Genomic DNA, 21552 nt, shown 5'->3' with positions numbered 1-21552 from the left:
TATATATATATATATATATATATATATATATATATATATATATATATATATATATATATATATATATATGTTGATCTGCTTTAGGACGACGCAAGCAGTGGTTTTTTGGCAATGGGTCAATCAGTCCTTCAACGCGCTTGTCAATTATACGAACAGAAATGCTAACAGTCCTATAACTACTAGTCAGCTAGGTGTAGCTTATGTTAGCGCTACCGTTGCAGCAATGGTGACCGCAATAGGATGTAAATCGTTTTGGGAGAAACGCGCGAGTCCTCTTATGGCTGTAAGTTTCACGGGGAAGACACGTGCGTAAACATTCACGTGCGCGCGCAAAGTACCCCAAACTTTTTTCACGCCAGCAAACAAATAATGATTTTCCAGAATGTAATTTTACACGAATTCTAAGTAAAACAAAATTGTTCTTAGTTTTTGGGACACTCTCTATACATATGTTGAAACAGAATTTCCGAAACTCGTCCCACATTGCGGAGGATAAGATGAAAAAGAAAAATGTTTCAGAGATACGTTCCGTTTGCTGCAGTAGCAGCCGCTAATTGTGCTAATATCCCTCTAATGAGGCAAAACGAAATCACAAACGGCGTGGAACTCGTCGATGAAGATGGCAGAAAACTCACAAGATCGAAGGTATAAAGTTTTTTCATAATTATAAATCCCACTTGGTACAAGCCCACTTATACCAGAATTTTGTGATCAATATAATTTTAGTTCGCGGCTGTTAAAGGTATTTCGCAAGTCGTTATTTCGAGAATCGTCATGTGTGCACCTGGAATGCGTACGTATTGTATGATTTATCTCAAAATCATTCGTTTAAAATTCTCAGTTTCAACATCACTAGAACAATACTATCAATTAAAATCACAATTAATATTTTTAGTCATTCTGCCGCCTATAATGGAAAGATTGGAGAAGTACGCGTGGATGCAGAGAATTAAACCTTTGCACGCGCCGATACAAATTATGATGTGCGGCATTTCGTGAGTATTATCCTTCCCAGTCATATATCGTTGTCGTATATTTTCTCTCGTTTATCATATTAATACATAAATTCTGTTGATTCTCTTAGTCTTTCAGTTATGGTGCCGACGGCGTGTGCGTTGTTCCCACAAAATTGGTAAATAGTATTTCAATTCGCACACAAATGCTTTTCTTTTCGATTTGTGTGTTGACATACGCATACATATCTGTTTTCACAGTTCTATCAAAGCGAGCACTCTGCAACGATGGGAACCAGAAAATTACGAATTGCTGAAGAAGAACTGCGAAGGCGGTGCGATACCGTCGCATTTGTACTTCAACAAGGGGTTATAATGTTATGTAAAGTTTCTATTTTACAAAACTCTTAGATAAGCGCTATTCCTTTGTAAGTGTCGTTGTTTCAACTGACGCACTTGTGGCGAACTCTTCTGCTGGAACAGATATGAATTCGTGATTGATAATATCCTTATCAAGGATAATCGATTGTTGCAATAGTACCTCCTTTTTTTTAATACGTTTTAGAAGATCACGAAACTTTTACGTGATCTGAATTAAGTACTTAATTTCTAACACCGCCTTGAAATTGTTAGAAGTTAGGATTAGTCATGAAACGTAACACGTATATCTACAAGGTGATAAAATGAAATTCCATCGATATATAGATATCGTACGATAGAGAGCGGTTAGCCGCAATAGGAACGATAAGTAGCGAAGGATGAAACGTTGACAATACACTTTGGTGCTTTGGTAGTCTAATCACAAACCGTAGCAATAATTCTGTTCAAACAAATGCTCAATGATTCTTCTCCAGTGTTTCAATATTAATTTATAAGTTGTTAATGTTTTAATGTTTTAATATTGCAAAGATTCTTTGAGTATACCGTTAGGCACTGAAATATCATACTTAACAATAGTATTGTTTACTTCGTATTGTCGAAGTATGTCGAAAGTAAAGGTGCTGCCATGTATAGTGATATGACAACAAACGTACACATGTGCGATTTCGTACAAATGTGCAATTGATAAGAAATATATTAATATACGTAATTAATATATCAATAAACGTTGTTAGATTATTTCATGAAATAGAAATTGTTACATCGTGGCCTTATTCATTTTTGTAACTTGTGAAATTTCGGATTTCATAAACCGAATGGAGAGCCTAATGACTTTCCGACTAACGTCTAATGTAAATGCTTTTTTCTCTTTATCCATACCGATTATAATCCCTTGTCGTAATAAACTCTGTCCGGGTACGCGCATTCACCTATTGCCTTTTGAAACTCCTCGTACTCGCCTGGACATATTTTCATCAGACCCGGCTTCATTGAACTAAAAAAGAAAAAAAGGATGTTAGCACATACAGTAAGTTATATAATACCTTTAGTTAGAATTATTTATAATTATATGTTAATATATTTAGGATTATTCATAATTATTTTTAGAAAATTTACTTACTTTCTTTGGGGATAAATGGCGAGCGCCGAGGGAATCATGATCAGCAAACTGCGCGGAAGAATCATATTTATTGTATTATATAAGTTTTCTCAGAGTTACCCGTGTGCGACGCAACAGGTCGCGTATCAACGCTATTGCACAAACTATCATTGCACAACACTCATCGATACGTTTGCCCGAAAACTTATGCAATACCGTCTCGATATAACGTGCTATAAGAATTACCAAATTGTGCTCAGACCGATCTCGATGGGCATGGCGAGCCACGGTCGAAGCTGATGAAAACAATATGGTTGTAAGCGTTGAGTCACCAGCGGGACTAACAACATTCCCGGCGCTGCCATTAATATCCTGGTGACAATGCACTCGGAAATACCTTTGATGGCAGCTACTCGCGACATCATGATACATTGGTCCCGATCTTTAATAAAGATCGGAATTCCCCGTGTGATCTCCCGTTGTCTCATAATGGGTAGATTCACTATGTTGCCGGCTGCAACAGCGCAGAACGGAACGAAACGCTGCAACACAAAGACAATTTATTATAAAACAATTTATTTATTAAGATATTTATCATTAAGATATTTATATTACACAGTGTCTGACAATTAATGATACACCTGTTGCATGCAGGTAAAAATCAAACACAAATTCTTCTACCATTTTAAACTACATAAAATTTTGTATTATTAATTAAAGAAAATTGACAATTGATCACACGCAACACAGTAGATGAGCAGTGATGGCAATGTCTGCTGTCGTGTGTTTGTACATTGGGCTAAATTGAGCAAAAAAGTCCTCTACCATCTTGGCAAATAACTATGTAGATTTTTAGTTATTAATTAAAGATGTACTACTACACTTTATCGTGCACTAATCTTGGAAGAGCAACTTAAAAAAGGTTGAAATAGGTTTACTTACTGCAAAAAGGGTTCCTCTGCTGGCAAGTATTTTTCTGAAGCCCAAAGCCGCAGCACAACTCGCTGTAGTGGCTAATGCAAAAGCCTGATGAAACATGTTGACGTCGTCAGGATCATCGCTCATAGGATTTCGATTGGTATAATTAACAATTGCATTGATACCTTGATTAACTAGTTGACACGCTATCACACCATAAGCAGATCTGTGTGACAAGAAAATGAAAGGAATAGAAAATAAAAGTATACAAAATAAACAGAATAATAGACGTAGATAAAAATATGCTTGTATGCTATTATCTTACTTGTAAAACGTCAACATGGCAGTGGTAAGGACGATGGAACTAGGTAACTGGGAGGACATCCTACCGAGCAAGTGCATAAGCTCACCTGTATCAGGATGAAAGGCACTGTCTCTGAGCTTCTTTGCGTAGATTATGTCCTCACGTTGCACACCCGCCGGCTCTTTTCCAGCTCTGAAAAACATGACGATTTTTGTTGAAAATGTTATCACAAGTGAGATTTTCTTGTCAATTCCTCTATTTTTACGAAATATCAGCAAAATTGACCTGAAAGTCGGGTCACGTCAAAGAACAAAAGAGTTGAAGCCTACTTATAATCCTCGCAGAGCTTTTTTGCTTCCCGCAGTTTCTTCTCTGACACAAATATTGTACGGCAATCCGTGATGAAAGCGTAATGCATCCATCTGCCAAAGTATGTGTCCTGGTCCCAGAGTGGCTTGTCGACGTTGATTCTACCTTCAGAATCCTTACTTCGCCGTGCAGACGGATTGCCATGTTGGCTCATTGTCCGTTACACGACTAATTGCGCCAAAAACTGCGGGACGAAATATCGAATGCCCAAAATACCGTGTATCCCGATGAGCTTTTTGACATTCTACACTCGATAACATTTATTCGATATAAATGGCACCGTTGAGAGTTGGTCGTGGATATGGATACCAGAAAATCGCAGTCCGATCGGACGTTTTGCAACGTCGTGAAGTGCGCGCGGAACTTCGTCGCGCCGATTCTCGTATCATCGCGCGCGTTACTCACGTGACCTACACACCAATCACGTGACCTGCGCGACTCTTACCCCCGTATATTTGAATAAATCTCATACTCAATTTCGCAGACCCCTTTCGCGATAAACATAAACACGACGAGTACATAACGACCTTCCCACCAAACGCGCTGCACAACTTGTCATGATTCTTTGACGTTCGCGTAATCGCATAGATGACAAATCGCGTGTGAAGTATAGATCGTTTAACGACGATAGTTTTGATTATCGCGATAGCTTTTATAATTATATGTATAATGATCACGTTAACAGTAACTATGTTTTATGGAATGATTTGTGCGTTTTGTATTCTGATTGTATACATATGGCTCAAATCTAAGGTTTGCAGAAGCGCGATATGGAGCATGTTCAGGTCACAGGAAAAATGTTTAATAACTATTACAAAGAGGAAAAAAACGAAAAGAAAACCGTCAGTAAGTGTGAATTTAATATTGGGACTTGTGCATGAAACGAAAAATTCGGAATGTGTCTTGATTGCATTCAGTAAATCCACAAAGAAAGAAATATAGATTAAGCAATATTACTTAAAATTAAATATATAATTAATTAAATTAAAAATCTCAGACACATTCAAAACTATACTTTCGAACACAAAAATTATGGCCAATTGGTCGAAAGAGAATTGATCATTCATTTTGGCAGCAACATTCGCCTCTGCGTTTTCACTTTATTATTTATACACCAATTCGCTACATTTTTGCTTTCGAAATTAATCATTTATACAGGGCGGTGTCGAAAGGGAAATCGCTATTCGTAGACGACCTCGAAGAGATTGTTTTCCTGATCAACAAAAGTAGATTTTTAATTTGCACTAAATATTCCGACAATTATGCTTGAAAAATTAGGTTTCTACTAAACTAAAATATACACATATCTAAAAATTAATTAAAAAAAAAAGAGAAAAATGTTTGGAGTTTCGTTATTTATGTACATTTAATTGTCAGAGATTATCTGACATTAAATAACTAGACACTGAGTGTCTTAGATTTTTCGACGGGTAACGATCGATTTCAAACGCGTCGAAGAATACATTACTCAACAGTTCTCATGTTTTTCGAATCACCTTGTATTCCCCTCGTTTCCTCTCGAAAGCGCGTAACACTCAGAATATCATTGACGCGATATACGCGAAATATATTAGACTGTTTACAAAATTAAATAGTCGCAGTAATCCATCATCATTGCTAAACGTGCCATTTGTTCTCCCTCTCTCCCTCTCTCTCTTTCTCTCCATGAGAAGTACAATATTGTCAACGTAACATACATTCGCGATCACAAAGAGAAGAGACAGTTAAGATAACGGTGGTGGCGGCGGCAATGACGACGACGACGACGATAACGATGACGCGAACTCGAATTACATCAAAACAGTCATACAAAATCAGTGCTAACGGTTCCCTAACTAAGTCGATACTCGACGACGGACAGTGTCTAAGAGGTAGTAACATCGCTCTCTCATGGTCAACGTTCCTCAACTGCCTTCTCAATCAATTCTTTCGTCCACCACGTCTCTTCATGGAAGATGTGCATTGAGGGCAGTACCACTTGCCTTTGGGTGGTGCTGAGATACCCACACATGGATAGTGAAACCACTCGAATGGGCACTGAAAAGAGACTATATGAATAGATTTGTCCCTTTCCAAATGTCCACTTTCTCTCATGCTACATTAAGTGTATATAACCATAGTGATATGCTCGTACATAATGATATATTTATGTGCAATATCGAAAAGATTAACCTAATCTAAAAAAAAATAATAATTCACGCCTTACATCTGAATTGTCGCATGCAACCATATCACCGTAGGAAACCTGATTGCATATACAATATCGTGGTTCGTTCGGATCATAAGTCCAGTCTGGATTGTCTGGATCTACTACTTGCGTGGTCGTGGTTACAACCGGTGGCGACACGGGTTGTTGTACAGCGGTAGCAATCACACTTGAACTCGGCACCGTGGCTGTGACCTTTCTAATGTGGGAAACGCGATACGCTTTTTAATATTATTTCTATGAAGAATTCTACCGATAATTTCTATGAAGAAATTATTTTTTCAAAGTGTAACAAAAATCTAATTTAAAAGATATGAGTCTGTTAAATAAATAAATAAATAAATAAATAAATAAATAAATAAATATATATATATATATATATATATATATATATATATATCCAAAAAGATTAAAAAACCCAATATCTAATTTAAAAGAATCAATCTTTTCTCATGTAATGCAAACGATTATTTCTTTCTTTTTAAGAAACATCACGTAATCACAACGGTACATACTTTTTATGTTTTTTCGTGGTCTCTTGAATGGCCGCGATGGCAGTCTGCGCTGCGCCAGCCAGTTCTCTGCTGAACTCGGCAGCGTGCACACCGCCAGTGTTAATGGCCTCATAGCTAGCCTTTAAGCTTGCTGATCGTCTGCCTTGTTGCATGGATTGCGTCGCGGCGATTGCTTGTGACGCTGCCGCAGCTATAGCGTTACCACCAGCACCAATATGACCTAAGTTATAACATACTGTTCCCACAGAATTAGCGATAGCCGGTGCTGCCGGCGGCACATTGCTTGTTGTTATAATCGGTCCGGAATTTGTTGACGCCGGTCGTGACTCTGGCAAACTCGTTGTCGGAAGTTTCTCAATCGCCATCCTTTTCTCGACCGACGTGGAAGACGCATTGGAGTCTCTTCTCTTCTCTGATCGTGCTGAAAAAAAAAATATATATATATATATATTTACACATAGGAGAAACTATTTTTCTTCAAGTATTGTTATAGACCTAATCACGTTCGAATTAATCAATTGGATATCAAAAAATTTTACACAATATTTGATCAAATTTCAACCTTGCCTTAATAGAATATTTATCGATTGTTGGTATATTCTCTTAAGTCTTAAGAGTGATAATTAATTATTTAATTAATTATTTAATTAATAATAACCACAGAACAATAGTGTAGTCAGCTTGTGTATTCGTAATATTATATTATCAGCTTGGTTATACTTACAATGACTATGATTATCCCGTGTTCTACTTGATGTGAAACTGTAACGATTCTCTTTTTGACTACTATTCGTGGGTGGTTGATCTAACTCCAGAGACCTCTTCTCCAAGATCTCAGTGATGCCCTTATTGTCGGCTTCTAACTCCATCTTGAATTTGTGCAATTCCTGATCCAACCTCCTCAAATACCTGTCTACCAAGTCGTACATCTGATTGGCTAAGTGCACCTTCTCATCGGCATCCTCTAGAGTCTTATAATATTCTCTTCTTATGGCTTCGTATTCAGCTTCCTTTTCACTGAGTTTCATCTTCTTAGCATTAGAGAAAAAAGTTTTTACTTTCTTCTCTAAACTATCCATTGAGTCTGAAATTATCATATCATATTTATTATTTGCTAAGTTAGCTCTATTTATATTCTTAATAATATAAATATTTACATATATAAGTACAATATATAAATATTTATATAAGTATTCAAACAGCTCCATACTCTGTACACCTAGATCCATTTCTCTCATTTCGGTGAATCGGTCCCTTAGCTCTTGTGGAAGATGCTCAATCACTGAAAATACAAAATATATATTATGCACCAGCAAGTGAATCATCATAAATTGTAAGTCTAAATTTCTTTAATGCAAACAAACTTCTCTTATCCTATAATTCCTGTATCTTATGATATTTAATTATCATTGTTGTTCAATGTGTACAGTGCAAATAAGACAATACATTATTACTGCAACTCACAATACAGTTATATCATAGAGAGAATTTTCTACATAATTTTTAATTAATTCTAAAAATATGGGAATGTATCGAAGTCAACGACAGTTTGTAAATCTTAATAATTATTTATTATTGCTATAACAAATTAACAATAGCATGTATCGACCAGTCGACAGACATCCCCCTAACCTCTCAGTGCGAAAACACGTTGTTAAGTAGATAGTAAGATTTTCATTTTGTAATTATCGCAATCTGATCCTGGAATCGACGTGCAAAAGGACACGCGGTTCGGTCAGCGGAATATAAACAAAAATGGCTACGTTCGTCGCAGGACTCGTGGAATCGTGCGAATAAACGAGACACGAGGTTAGTCGAGCGTCACGGAGAGGTTAGGATCCCGCAGGTGAAGCGAGCACGACGCTTTTCATACTTACTTTCCACATAATCCTCAAGATAGAGCATCGTTTTGTGCCGTCGCACTTTGCTGATCAGTTGTACTGTTTGATATCTACTGCCTGTCGCAGCACAAACGCAAGATTCTCCACGAATTTTCAGGTAAAAGCACCGACCGATCGAAAGCGTGCTCACGCGTAATCAACCACTCTACGCTTGCATTTTCGGTGAGCTTTTAATGATTCTGCACCGTTTTCGTTATGAAATAAGTCGCAATTCTGGCGGAAAAAATGCGACTTACGCTATTATAAAATTGGCGAGGAACGACGTTTGGGATCGATGTAAATTGATTTGGGATTATTATTCGCAACATCGTCGTGTACCTCGCCATATTGTGCGAAGAGCAGGAGCGTAATTTAAGATGCACCGAGGCCCCATTTAAATTCGTGGTGTTCTTTCTTGTCAATTTTCAATTAAAATTTCATTAATTTCGAGTCGCTGATAAAACTCATTCATCTAAAATTCTGAATTAACTTACTTGTTTAATTCTAAAATTTCCGCATTCTTTTTATTCATTTCTTTAATTAATAAAAAATCAGTCACTATTTTATACTAAGATACGCAAATAAGTATTAATTCCGAATCTGAACATACTCCAGGAATATACAGCGTATCTTGTGTATTTTACAATCAATTTAAAAATTAGTATATTGTGTAATATCAATGTTGTTTTTCTCAGTGAAATGATTCGACGAAGTCCGACGCGCATAGATATGCGTCTGGATGATCTGCAGGAGTATGAAGAGTTGCAGAAAGTCCGTGAAACCAAGAAGAAAGCAGAAAGACAGTCGTCGTCGTCATCCTCTATGAATCCTCCCGTGTGGGGCGGCAAAGTTCCGCAAAGCGAAATCCAAGAACGCATCGGCTATGTGTTGCCTACGAATTCGTCGGCGCATAGTCGTATCACAGTTAATGAATCGCAAGATACACGAATTACATAATAACAATAGGATGTGCAACTCAACATTTTTTTTCCTTTTATTTTGAACAATGTAATCACGAATATGAAAATATGATGAAAAATACAATAAAAACCTAATGGACGATATCCACAGTTTTCTTCTTCTTCTTCATCTTCATTGGCATGGGTCCTGGCATTTTGAACACCGTGCTTAAAAGAGAAAAATAAGACGATCACGTGTATATTCTACAAAGTAGGAGAAAGTTATTAAATTATAATTAGAATAATTAAAATACTTACTGACAAGTCGTGCATATTGGACTGAACTTGCAAAAAACTGGAAAGAACATAATATTAAAATTTTCTTTGCAAGTAAAAACTCAGCAATAGTCACAATATTATTATTGAGATTCAAAGTAATCTTACAGCACTGAACATGACGAATTCTAAATAATCAGGTAAATACAATTCTATGAGAATACTTGCCCGATAAACATATGGAACAGACATATCCAATGTCAATAAGTTCCTGGTGACAAAAACAAGCTGCTCTATAATCCACTTTGACTGGTGGTGGGAGAACCAACTTTGTCCTAACACTCGGATCAGGCAAGAAAACCCACTGAAAATCATAGAAAGACAAATGTTCACAATTCATGTAACAATCACATCGATTACTGCACAAAATTAATCACAAGTTTATTTACCAATAAATACTGCAGCAAACCGGCGAGTTGCGGTACTTTCAAGTAATTGCCGCCTGTAACGTCACAGCCTTGCTGCAGAAGTGTCAGTTCTTGGTCCAAGCTACACACATCCAGAATAACATTCTAAAAACCAAGAAACTTTTTTATTGGAAATATCAATTGTTAAAAGAGAGAAAATCTAATAGAGATAAAAGTTGGATAGAGACAAACCATTTTTTGTGCTGTGAAAAATATGTTCATGTAATTCATATATTGCGTAGCTGAGTCGTTGCTAGCAGTAATCACCAATATTCTGGAATGCAATTTTTGGCCTGCAACCTTGTCGCGTTCCAACCGAGCAATATAACACAATGCCATGCTGAGTGCGCCAGAAATGAGACTCTCAGTGTTTAATGGAGTATCCATGGAGATTTCATTGATAATCCGCTGCAATTGCAGACGTACTGTACGCTCTACCATTGTAAATCTCTCATACTGGCCATCCAGCTGTCTGATTTCTGCTGCATTTTCACATGGATAAAGGAACTTGGCGCTGTGACCGTGACATGCCATCATTGCTAATTCATTGTTAGACGATTGCATGAGATGAGCATTGGCGAAGACAATTGTGGAGTCAAGACATTGTGAAAGTATCTTAGTTTCTTGTTTTACTATCTTCTGAGCCGGATTCACGTCCAGCACGATCACCAGCAAGCTGGTACTTATTTCTATAAGATGTCACAGATAAAGAAATAAATAAATAAGTTTTATATTTTTAGTCAATTATATATAGTAAAATGATACATTACCACTTGACATTATGCTTCAAACGTAGAGTTTCCTTTTTTCTTTTTAATTATAATAAAAATAATTATAATAATAATCGACAAATTTTCAAAACACCGCCCGGGCTTGAAGAGGTTATAAACAATCGTGAGACATGGGAACAAACCACAACTGCGAATATTACCGCTTGCGACGGATGTGATCAAAATTGAAACCTTCTCTCAGTCTTATGGCGTCATCTATGACGCATCAATGCACTTATTAAGTTGAAAAAATTACCGTCGGTAAATAAATTATACTATAAAAACATAAGGTTTATTCGCATTGCTTGCACTTTCGACACTGTTGCGCCTGATGCTCGTTGCATACCAGGGTTGTATTCCAAAACATCTTTTTCGAGGAAAATTTTACTCTTAAGGGTCTGCAGGGCTGCGTTTGGAAACGTCACCCAAGTGTACCCATTATGTTGGAGTGAGCGAGATACAAAAGTGAGATAAAAAGAAAGGAAGAGTACTCGAATGACGTTTCCGAACGCAGCCTTGCAGACTCTTAAATCTATAGTTCATGTTACATACACTATAGACTTAAAAGTAAAATTTTCTTTGGAAAGGACGTTTTGGAATATACCCAGATGTGAATAAGCAAAATACAATGAAAACTCTTTCTAAAGAAAGGCCAGTATACACAGGTATTAGGTGTAAAAATATCAAAGGGCAAACAACGCAATAAATTTATAAATAGTTGAAAAAATTAACAATATAGTTAAGTAGAATTATATAATATAAATAATATTAAATAAAATTATTAATTAATACAATATTAAAAATTTTGATAAAGATCATATTAGTTATATTTAGTACAATATATATACCTGTTATTTATCAATTAATATTCACCGATAACATCTACATATGGTGTGACATATCTTGAGCTTCAGAAACTAATTATAATTTGTAAATATGACCATCGGCTTCTCTACTGGCCATGTACGTGAAGAAAGCTCTTTTAAACCATGTAGAAGGGAACTTCCCGAACTCCATGGAGCCCCAGGAAGAACGAGCATAGAAAACACGCGATTTATGTATTTTGCTATAAAAAGTTGCCATCTTCTTTTCAATCTGTTTAAAAAATACAGTGCAATGATCACTCCAAAGCGATTAGTTCAATATTAAGAATTGATATTCATATGATTAAAACTTGATTATTAAAACTTGAAAAATTAGTAAATTGGAGTTGAAAAATAAGAAAAACTCAGATTAGATATTTTCTGTACACAATCATAAATATTGAAAATTGCAATTGACGTAAATGATTAATATAAACCTTCTTCTTCATCTCTTCGGCTCGGTCATAGGTTAGTTCCCGTAATTGATGTGGTGTCATATGCAATGACGGTAATTCAATTTTCGGTTGCGGCATCGTGTCCAATTGTCTCCAAATGAAAAGGGTATGTCGCATTAAAGCTTCTGTAAAAGCAGAAAAAACGAATGAAATGACGATTTAAAAAAAAGAAGGAAATAGCATTTCAATGGTAAAACTTAATTTCAAATTGTTTTCAGTCCATATTTTTGGATTACATACTAACAAACTTATTTTAAGTTTTCTACATAACTATATAACATGTAATTTTCATAAGAAAAATAAGATTGAAAACAATTTGTAAATACAGTTCTTCAAGTATACAAATGAAAAGTACTTTTATCAGTCTCTGAGAAAGCGACACCTTTCCTGTACATGACCCAATCTTGAAGTTGTGGCATCAAGTAGCATTCGGGCAACTTGGCGAATATGTATCCTTCTGTAGCCATCTTCTTCAATTCGGCCTAAGTATTTATTTTGAGATGCATAATTTTCTTTTCCAATTTCTAAGTTATAGATATCGGTGAAGATATACCTTTATGATTGTCATTAAGTCCAATTTGTCACTTAAATATTTTCTATCACCGTCGTTATTCACTCGAGGTATATCGTCGTCATTCTTCTTTTCTGTCTTCTCGATCGTTTGTTTGTACGACGCATCTTGTTGACCACCTTCGCTAGCGGCTTTCTCGGAATGTTTTAAATTCTCACGAGAAACAAGAACGTTGTTAGGTGATACATTTCGTCTACGTCTCATCTTACCGTTAGTTTTCTTCGCGCTCAGTAAATGTGATCTCATTTGTGTCTTAGGCACTTGCATCTTCACACTTGTATCAATCTTTTCTAGCTCAGAATTATTTTCGACTACGTCCATCGATTTCTTCAAGCACGTTTCAGGACAATCATGATACGCCAAACGAGACACATCTTGCTTGTCCTCTCCATAAATAATTCTGAAAGCTTCATCCCTGACTTTTTTTCTGCGTTCCATTTCTTCCTTCAAAGCGGCGTCTTTCCTCGGCAACGGACCAGGGGGAATGTCCATCGGTGACCAATGACGATGTGGTGTGTCTCGCCGCAAGTCTTCCTTGCTCGGTTCCGGTGTCACAACTGGTGTGCACATTTTTAGGCCGTCGACTATTCGCTGAGACGACGACATGGTGAGATTCTCCGCCACCCCTGTTATACAATATTTGACTTCGTCTCCGTAATCGTTTTCCAGCGGGATTCTCTTCACGTCAGATATGATAAACTTTGTATCTGGCACCATCGGTCTCGAGGTGTCGACGATGTGCATGAAAGGTTGCTTCTTCAAGGTTTTCAGCTTTTGTTGACGCGCCTTCCATTTCGCCTTTTCTTCATTCCGCTCCACAATCTTCCTTTCATATTTACACTCGCATACGGGTTTTACCATCTGCAACCTGAGAGGCCTACAATAAATATTAAGATTGATTTCTTGCGAATATTATCAAATGCGCTTTGAATTAAAGGATTGTTTGATATGCTGAAATTATTAAAGATGTAATTGACGGATTTTTTCTAACATTCACGATCGCGATTGTATTAAATAAATATTTCATTTTTTTACTTACTTGACTCTTTTTTTATTCTTTCTATAAGATATTCGACAGGAAGCATCATACTTAGGCTGAGTAAAATATTCCATCAGTGCTGCATCCTTTAACGCCATTTTCACTTTTTCTTCCGGCGATTTGGACTCCATCAGTTTCTGTCGAGCTTCTTCAATCTCTTTCTTCTGAATGTCGCTTTCTTTCGTGATGCTGATTTTATCTATGCGATTGCTACAGTTGCAAGGCTCAGACTTCCGTATTTTCTCTATCATATTTTTCGAGTCGAAATGTTTGTCGAGCAGCTTCGAACTTTTTGTAGCTTCGCCGACGCATATATCGTACGGTGACTCGAGCAGCTCGTACTCTGGAATATATTCGTCGCTTCTTCGAGGACTGATAGGTGGCGTGAAATAAGTGACGCCATCGATGATTCTATTCTCAACTTTCAACTTCGTCCTCCCGCCTGCCTTTTTAACTCTTCTCCCATCCTTTTTTTCATCTACCAGGCCACTCACGTTATACATAAGGATCTTCTTCTTGTTCCTGTTCTCTCTGCATCGACACGGCCGTCCTCCAGGACGAACCGCTACAGTCTCTAGAGGGTAGTCCGGCTCACAAAGATAGACCAAGGTCTTTTTCGCTGGAAGCTCCTGTTCCGATTTTGTTCTCCAGCCACAAGGTTCCTTGGAGATTCTACGGTTCTCCTCTTCATCAATCGAAGTATCGTCGAATTTTTCTCGTGGTCCAATTGTAGAAGGTTGCTCCCATGGAAGAATCGCTGGCTGGACATCGCCTAAAATCTCTGTGTAAGTTTTCATCATAGTCTTCAATCTTTCCATTTCTTGCTTTCGATCGTCGATCTGATCAGTTCCATTTGTTATAATTTTCTTCCTATTTCTCTTTACAAAGACATCTTTACGTGTCTTGTGAACTTTGTTGGATTGTTTGGCTAATTCGTCGGCTTGAATTAAGATCAATCGTTTTTTCTCCGTTTTATTCATTGAACTAAACTTGGAAACTTCGTTTAACAGTCTTACGCTCCTCGCATTAGCTGTGATCTTTTTAGAAGGTACCTGCACATTTTTCTGCTTCTTATTCATTTTTTCCGTATGTTGTTTTCCTCTGGTTTTTTTTTCTTGGACCCCCTTCACCGGCATCTTCGATGATTTTGAGGAAACTTTAGAAGACACTTCTTGATCGATTTCTTTGTCGAACTTCTTCAATTTGTTCGACAAGAAAGTATCCTTTTGCCTATCCTGCGTCTTTAGTGATGAAGATACCGCGGGTAATGAACGAGGAGTCAATTTCAAACTCTTCTCGTAGTCCGTTACAAGTTCTTTTGCTGATGGTGCAGTGCGTGCTATGTTCCAAGGATCGTCGTAAGCAGGGTAATTTGGATCAGGAATAAATTTGTCTTTCTTTTCCGGTGTCTTCTTTTCTAAAGCTTGAATTGGTTTCTCTACTTCGGTAAGTTCTGTCCTTTCCTCTCCTTTTCCTTCCTCTTGCTCTTTTATCTTCATCAACTTCTTGAAAGGATTACGTTTGCAAGATTCATCGCCGGGATACATCTTGCAGGAGTATGCGCCTGATTCGTTTGGTCTATACTTCTTCCCCATGCATAATCCTTCGTCATTTGTCCAAGGGATGTCGTCTTTGCTTGCAGAAAAATTTACGTCTTTGTTGAATATTTGCCGAATGACGCACGCACAGGATGGCACATTTCTGGATTGAAGACTAATGGTCTGAAGTGATAGAGCATCAGGTATTCGCGACGGCACGTGTATTTTCTCCTTTTGAACACCCGATATATAGTATTGAGTCTTGCCATTCTCGTTGGTGACGCCGTTTACGATGATGTTTGTCTTGATTTCATCCTGTGAGGCGACCATCTCCAACAAGTTGACCTCCGAGCCTGTTAGACTCGGCGCTGGAGAATGCAACACCATCGAACCTACAATATATCTGTCACGAAAAATGTCCTTAGATCTTTAGATCGTTAAATTTGTAACTTAATTTTCATTCTTATTGACTCTGACTTATATTTCTAAAAAGTCTGGACTCTTTAGAAAATTTAACATGAAAATTTGAATATTCCAGGCAAAAATCGCTTACTTGATTTCATCTTTGTCCTTCATCACGTTGTCGATTAGCAAATACGGCGTCTTAGTTTGTCGCAGCTTTTCGCGAGTTTTTGCAGTCTGCCGACACGAGCAGCAACTATCACAAACGGGCTCAGGGAACACGATCCTCGTGGTAGCTCGCACGCTCTTGATGAGCTCATTAGCTTCTTTCTGCAAACGTTTGAACTCCTCGTCGATGTTGAACAACCACTCCTGCCATTTCCTAGACAAGTGTTCTCTACCGCTGGGAAAAATTTTCCTGGGTCCGTCGCCGAGCTTCAGAACCGCGAAGAATCTCTCATCGCTGTTAGTGGGTGTCACATCGGCGACACCGGTGATCTCATATGTTACAGAACAACTCGGTGGATCTTCGGACGCGCCGGCTATTATATAATGAGGTTCCTTACCACCCAACAAAGACTTCCTACCTGCTCTAGGTGGTTTTAGCATGCCTAATATAATTAAATTAAAATTACACAAGATCTTTGCATTCACTTAAAACTTTATCAGAGTATATATATTAAAATAACAAAATTGCAATAGTTTATACCGCATATTTTATATTCTACCATCGCTGACTTTTCACTGAGGCCAGTAATTGTGAAGTCAAACTTTTTATTCTCGTCTGGCAGCTGAATAGCGAAAGTTTCCGACTTTTTCGTGTACAAATTTTCTTTGCTTGTAGAATTTCCATATTTGTATCCTGTTTGTTTGTCGATATTTCTTCTATCTATTTATAAATTGATACTTTAATGAAAAAATGCTTGTTTATGATATTATTTTCTATTGATCTATCTTTTACCTTGCTGATCAAAGACTTTTTTCATGTTAATTTCTTCCAAATGTTTGGCGTAAATATTTTCTCCTTCCTTCTTATTGAACTCAGATGGTACTTTATTATTAATGAAAGATTTTCTATATTTCTTGAGTGGTAAAATCACTTTCGGGATTGGAAATAGTTTGTATTCTTTCCGCCATCGTTGCAAGTCATTTCGATAGCTAGCCCAGTCAGGACACTTGAACAATTCTTCTTTATAAGGACATCTACTTTTACGCCTTATCAAATATATCGGCGATCTTGCTAAAATATGAATTAATGGTAAATACAATATCTGTTTAGTTATCAGTTAGTTATATTTATAATAATTAGTTAAACTTACGTTTAAGTAATCTTGGTATAATAACTTCCGGAAGTCTTCTGTGCAATTCCATCACTGTTTCTGGCAATGTTAAAAATGCAATAGCCGACAATATTATTCTCTCATTGCAGTCGTAAAATTTCTCTGCAAAATAAATAGTTCTATTATCCTAAAATATTCCTAAAATATTCAAGGAAATTCTATGATATTCTTTAATAGATTTATTATAATAAATTTTTTCTCTTCAACATTACAAGCAAAATACAGTGAAATTTACTATATCCCTCGTTTTGAAAATCAATTCCAGTTAAAATTTTGTAGACTTCCTGAAGAAAATAAACACTATCTAAATTGCATGATATGTGCAATTGTCTGATGATATTCGGCATAAGCTTGAAGAATGTTGAGATGATACCGATAGCTATTAATATCGTTTGCGTGCCGCTTGTTACTGTCTCCTCATAATCGATACGCATTATATTCGTCAAGTTCATTAAATTTCTCATCTACAAATTTATAAAATCTTCTGGATATTATCAAATATATTAATTTAAATATTTAACCTAACGTAACCTAATCTAGGTTAAAATAGTACATTAAAGGAAGATTGTGATATACTTTTATATCGTACTTGTTTTGGAGAAAAGTCCTGATACCATCGTGGACACTTCAAATATGACATATAACTCTTTTCTGTAGATAATGAACAAAATTTGCTTATTGTAGTTAATTTATAATTACAAATAATAAATTTACAAGATGTGTATTTTTATATTGAAATAACAAGATCCAGGATAATTTTTATATGTGGTAATTTTCATATAAGTCAGGTAATTTTTATATATAATATAATATTATATAACTAATAGTTATATTATAACTATTTTTATATATAATATACAATAATTACCTGATAAACAAGATAGATGTTATATACTTTTAACTTAAGAATTAAAGAAAAAGACTCACGTTTTTTTTTTGCAATTTTAATTGCTCTATCAATCATCTCATTATAAATTCTTTGTTTTTCCACCCAGAAGATATCCTTTGCCAATGCAATCTCATCTTCCAGATACCACCTTACTGAACCATTGTTTCTATTGCTTTGAAAATAATTCAATTTACTGCTCTTTAGTAGTTGATCCCTTGTTACTGATGTTTTAACTTTAATATATTTTCTTCTTTCATGATTTTGTTGAGGTGTAAAGTATTCAATTTGTAGCTTAGATACTGGACACTCATGTACAGAAGTTATTGTTGTTGGCAAAGGATTATAAGGTGGCATTCGTTGATCATATCTTGTTAGTGGGTCAAAGCTATTCATAGAACAACAAAATTACATTAAAAATGACATTAGTTTTGTCTTTGTTTTCACACATACACACACACACAGTCTTCTTTTAGAAAAATTTATATCTTAAATAAATTATAATTTGTGCACTACAAAAATCATGTGAAATTTATATGAAGCAAATCAAGGGAAAACAAATATTTTATACAATCAGTAGGAAAAACACATGTAAATTTAGAATTGTATATAAGGAATTCTACTCATTAATTTTTTATTAATTAATAATCTTGTGTAACTGTTTTAATCGTGTGATATGTCTACTGATATTTAATACTTACTTTTTATGATAAAGCTGCATGCATGTGCTTGAAGTTTTTGAGAAAATTTTTACCATTTCGACGAAACTGATAATATGTAATTATATAATAGAATATATGTTTAAATTAACTTAGTAGAAAGAAATACTTGACAATTTAAAACACATTGTAGAAAAAGTGGTTATAAATATGCGACTGAAACTCGACAGTTGATAATGTGTGTATATATATATATATATAATGTGTGTATTGTGTGTGATGTGTGGTGACAATAAAGAAAAATATCAGATAAAGGTTTGAATAAATTCCCATCTAATCTTTCTATTTGTATTTAAATCGTTAACATAAAACTGAAACTGTAAATAGAGAAAATCTTTTTAATCTAAAAACTAGCTAAGAGCAAAGTAATTTTTATTTAATTATTTCCCGCGTCAACATTTCGAGATTTAAATATTTTGATAAATAGATAGCGATAGCGAGGGATTATAATTCAGCGCGCATGTTATCCATCTATGATTTCGTAATACTGGGGGGATCAAAACGGAAGTAGATAGCGTTCATCTCACGAGTATATAAAGTCCGTGAAAACCGGGTGCATTCCAATGCATTCGGTGGTGCGGTTTGTATACGCAGGCGTAGTTGTTGCGTTAGGTTGTGAGGAGAGGGCAGAGCGGTAAGTTAGTTACATTGTTATATCTTATCTATTGTTACATCTTCCACAAAAAAAAAAGAAAGGACTTTGTCCATTTTTAAGAGCGATCTATTTGTTATTTGTCGTTCCTCCGATAATATTTATCGCTCCACGAGGACATAACCACGTATCTTTTTTGTCGAGAGCTAATATGTTGTCTCGTAAATGTGCCTAAAAAATACTAAAAAATCTGGTAAACTTTGAACGCAAAGTGTTGAATAAAAATTTGGGAAAACATGCTGTGCGGACATTAAAACGTAATTAATTGGATTTATAAGGTCAAATGAGTGATAATATACTTTAGATAAATAAATGTTGAATTAGATTTTCGAGAACGTGTGTGTGTGCGCCTTAGAAGACAAAGGACTGATGTGCACTTCAGCTTTCATTTATAGAAATGTTAGAATTTGTAAACGTTCCAACGTCTAAAAATATTTTCTGAGCTTGCCAGTAAATTTATTCTCTAATCACTAAAATATTAACTAATGAATATGGTTAAGATTGTATATATAAAAATTCTGAGATATTAAATTCTCTAAAACTTTTACGACTGAAAATTGAAGAAATAAATATTAGCACTTTTTCTTATCTTGTTAGAACTGATATAATATTATAGTCAATCTCAGCTATATTATATATATTGCTGAGAACTATTATTCAAAGCCAAAGCGTTATTAGCTCAAGTAAATTTAACTCTATTTAAGTGTAGCTTATATATGCATTCCATTTTAAATGCAGGATTCACAAAGGAGTATTGAAGCTACCAATCATCTATTGAGCACTAATAAGTCAAATAACACTAACCAGGATCATATTATATCACAAAAAGAGCAATTGTCCATTTCAAGTAATGCATTGTCTAATATAACTGAAGAGGATGTATCCCTTAATGTATTAAAGATTGCAAGAGATGATATACAAATTGATACTGTGTTTAGTGGAAGACAATCACCTATACAAGAAGATACAACATGCAATACTATTACATCCTCAATAGATTCAATTTCTAATGATTCGTTGTTTATTTCTAACTTAAACAACGATAATAGGATTGATATAGAGTCTCAAAAGAAACAGCTCTACAAAGAAGAAGACACATTAGATTTACAGTGCTTTGCTGAAACAAATAATGTTACTTTGCTCCAAAAGAAACCTTGGAATTATGACCATATCTCAAAACCTATAAAACAAACAAATATAATATATAGTTCTAGATCCAAAGAAAATCTTTTAACTCTTAAAAATCAATTGGATATTATCAGATCAAACAACGATAATCAGGATAATATCATATTTCAAGAAGAACAGTTATTTGAAACAGGAAAAAGCAAAACTTTAAATACTATATGCCAGGAAGATATTGTAACTACAAGTTTGATTGATACTGTGCCTCAAGCACATCAACCAATTGCAGAAGATACAAGTGGTCATTTACTATACCACAAGAACATTGCAGTGACCTATTATTTTTCTCCTGAAGAGTCAGATAACCAGGAACCAGTTAACTTAATAAATTACAATTCACAGGCTGAAATTCAATTTAATAAAGAATATAATAATCAGCTCAATAAACAGTTCAGTAATCAAACGAATAAACTGATCATTGATTCTTTATCCCAGCAAATATTTTTAAAGCTATCACTATTAAACAAAGGTACAACACGTGTGTTACCAACACTACAGATACCTACAAAAATAGTGAGGAAAGAAGAAAGATCAAATCAACAAAGTTCAATAAAATTGTCAATAGACAGTTCTAAATATAAAGCCGACAAGATGCTGAAGAGAGTAAAAATTATAATTGTTGGAGCAGGTGCATCTGGCATTGCAGCTGCCTCAAGACTATTGCAAGAGGGAATAAGTGATTTTGTAGTATTGGAAGCTAATGATAGGATTGGTGGCAGAATAAACACTGTTGATTTTGGTAAATAATGATACTCTAATCAATTTTCAATATACTCAAAGTATAATTTTATCTACAGTTATTTCACCCTATTTGAGTTAGCGTATTTGATTTGTGCATTCAGATCTATTTGTCTATTTATAAAAA

General features: G+C 35.4%; 6 protein-coding genes across 8 annotated transcripts in view; 2 read left to right on the top strand and 4 right to left on the bottom strand.

Moving 5' to 3' along the window:
- LOC116844866 (sideroflexin-2) overlaps positions 1–2059 on the top strand; it is a 4817-nt gene extending 2758 nt beyond the window's left edge. Inside the window, exons 4-9 of one of the 2 annotated variants that reach the window (XM_032816960.1) lie at positions 85–283; positions 520–645; positions 727–793; positions 896–995; positions 1085–1132; positions 1215–2059. In XM_032816960.1, coding sequence (XP_032672851.1) covers positions 85–283; positions 520–645; positions 727–793; positions 896–995; positions 1085–1132; positions 1215–1329 — 655 coding nt within the window. In that variant the 3' untranslated portion in view covers positions 1330–2059. The remainder of the gene's footprint in view (positions 1–84; positions 284–519; positions 646–726; positions 794–895; positions 996–1084; positions 1133–1214) is intronic. The other variant, XM_032816961.1, reaches the window with a different exon arrangement.
- Positions 642–4480, bottom strand: LOC116844864 (sideroflexin-2-like). The gene is made up of 6 exons (XM_032816953.1): positions 3985–4480; positions 3677–3847; positions 3376–3577; positions 2680–2975; positions 2455–2502; positions 642–2328 (listed from the first exon to the last, which is right to left on the bottom strand). Exons 1-6 carry the CDS (start codon positions 4176–4178, stop codon positions 2217–2219), a joined length of 1023 nt encoding a protein of 340 aa, XP_032672844.1. The 5' UTR covers positions 4179–4480; the 3' UTR covers positions 642–2216.
- A 65-nt stretch (positions 4481–4545) lies between these two features.
- LOC116844858 overlaps positions 4546–21552 on the top strand; it is a 29972-nt gene continuing 12965 nt past the window's right edge. Inside the window, exons 1-2 of one of the 2 annotated variants that reach the window (XM_032816943.1) lie at positions 4546–4870; positions 20241–21426. In XM_032816943.1, coding sequence (XP_032672834.1) covers positions 4694–4870; positions 20241–21426 — 1363 coding nt within the window. In that variant the 5' untranslated portion in view covers positions 4546–4693. The remainder of the gene's footprint in view (positions 4871–20240; positions 21427–21552) is intronic. The other variant, XM_032816944.1, reaches the window with a different exon arrangement.
- On the bottom strand, positions 5087–8941 carry LOC116844861 (inhibitor of growth protein 3). The gene is made up of 6 exons (XM_032816950.1): positions 8623–8941; positions 7956–8027; positions 7470–7829; positions 6746–7166; positions 6231–6429; positions 5087–6061 (listed from the first exon to the last, which is right to left on the bottom strand). The coding sequence occupies exons 1-6, from the start codon at positions 8648–8650 to the stop codon at positions 5945–5947; spliced, it is 1197 nt and encodes a 398-aa protein (XP_032672841.1). The 5' UTR covers positions 8651–8941; the 3' UTR covers positions 5087–5944.
- On the bottom strand, positions 9596–11209 carry LOC116844869 (general transcription factor IIH subunit 3). The gene is made up of 6 exons (XM_032816967.1): positions 11038–11209; positions 10460–10956; positions 10250–10372; positions 10029–10164; positions 9843–9879; positions 9596–9752 (listed from the first exon to the last, which is right to left on the bottom strand). The coding sequence occupies exons 1-6, from the start codon at positions 11045–11047 to the stop codon at positions 9677–9679; spliced, it is 879 nt and encodes a 292-aa protein (XP_032672858.1). The 5' UTR covers positions 11048–11209; the 3' UTR covers positions 9596–9676.
- Positions 11886–20243, bottom strand: LOC116844857. The gene is made up of 13 exons (XM_032816942.1): positions 18833–20243; positions 18173–18519; positions 17835–17896; positions 17481–17709; positions 17225–17347; positions 16867–17145; positions 16615–16794; positions 16057–16516; positions 13966–15906; positions 12909–13803; positions 12711–12837; positions 12338–12480; positions 11886–12132 (listed from the first exon to the last, which is right to left on the bottom strand). Exons 1-13 carry the CDS (start codon positions 18886–18888, stop codon positions 11959–11961), a joined length of 5016 nt encoding a protein of 1671 aa, XP_032672833.1. The 5' UTR covers positions 18889–20243; the 3' UTR covers positions 11886–11958.

The sequence above is a fragment of the Odontomachus brunneus genome, unplaced genomic scaffold, assembly GCF_010583005.1.
Source record: "Odontomachus brunneus isolate Ranch 3 - 2012 unplaced genomic scaffold, Obru_v1 Obru_scaffold_047, whole genome shotgun sequence".
Lineage (NCBI taxonomy): Eukaryota > Metazoa > Arthropoda > Insecta > Hymenoptera > Formicidae > Odontomachus > Odontomachus brunneus.
Note: the sequence above shows the minus strand (reverse complement) of the source record. Positions and strands in the feature narration are given on the sequence as shown.

Excerpts from the sequence above, each read along its gene's own strand:
- LOC116844864 (XM_032816953.1), bottom strand. The coding sequence starts at position 4,178 with ATGAGCCAACATGGCAATCCGTCTGCACGGCGAAGTAAGGATTCTGAA. Across the intron at positions 3,578-3,676 it reads GCCATGTTGACGTTTTACAA|ATCTGCTTATGGTGTGATAG; the intron begins GTAAGATAATAG and ends CTTGTCACACAG. Across the intron at positions 2,976-3,375 it reads GCAGAGGAACCCTTTTTGCA|CGTTTCGTTCCGTTCTGCGC; the intron begins GTAAGTAAACCT and ends TTTGTGTTGCAG.
- LOC116844861 (XM_032816950.1), bottom strand. The coding sequence starts at position 8,650 with ATGCTCTATCTTGAGGATTATGTGGAAA. Across the intron at positions 7,830-7,955 it reads AATGGATCTAGGTGTACAGA|ACTCAATGGATAGTTTAGAG; the intron begins GTATGGAGCTGT and ends TGATAATTTCAG. Across the intron at positions 6,062-6,230 it reads TTGCATGCGACAATTCAGAT|TGCCCATTCGAGTGGTTTCA; the intron begins GTAAGGCGTGAA and ends GTCTCTTTTCAG.
- LOC116844869 (XM_032816967.1), bottom strand. Across the intron at positions 9,880-10,028 it reads CTGTTCCATATGTTTATCGG|TTTTTTGCAAGTTCAGTCCA; the intron begins GCAAGTATTCTC and ends TGTTCTTTCCAG. Across the intron at positions 9,753-9,842 it reads CCAATATGCACGACTTGTCA|CACGGTGTTCAAAATGCCAG; the intron begins GTAAGTATTTTA and ends TTCTCTTTTAAG.
- LOC116844857 (XM_032816942.1), bottom strand. The coding sequence starts at position 18,888 with ATGGTAAAAATTTTCTCAAAAACTTCAAGCACATGCATGCAGCTTTAT. Across the intron at positions 17,146-17,224 it reads TATACCAAGATTACTTAAAC|CAAGATCGCCGATATATTTG; the intron begins GTAAGTTTAACT and ends TTCATATTTTAG. Across the intron at positions 13,804-13,965 it reads AAGAATAAAAAAAGAGTCAA|GCCTCTCAGGTTGCAGATGG; the intron begins GTAAGTAAAAAA and ends TATTTATTGTAG.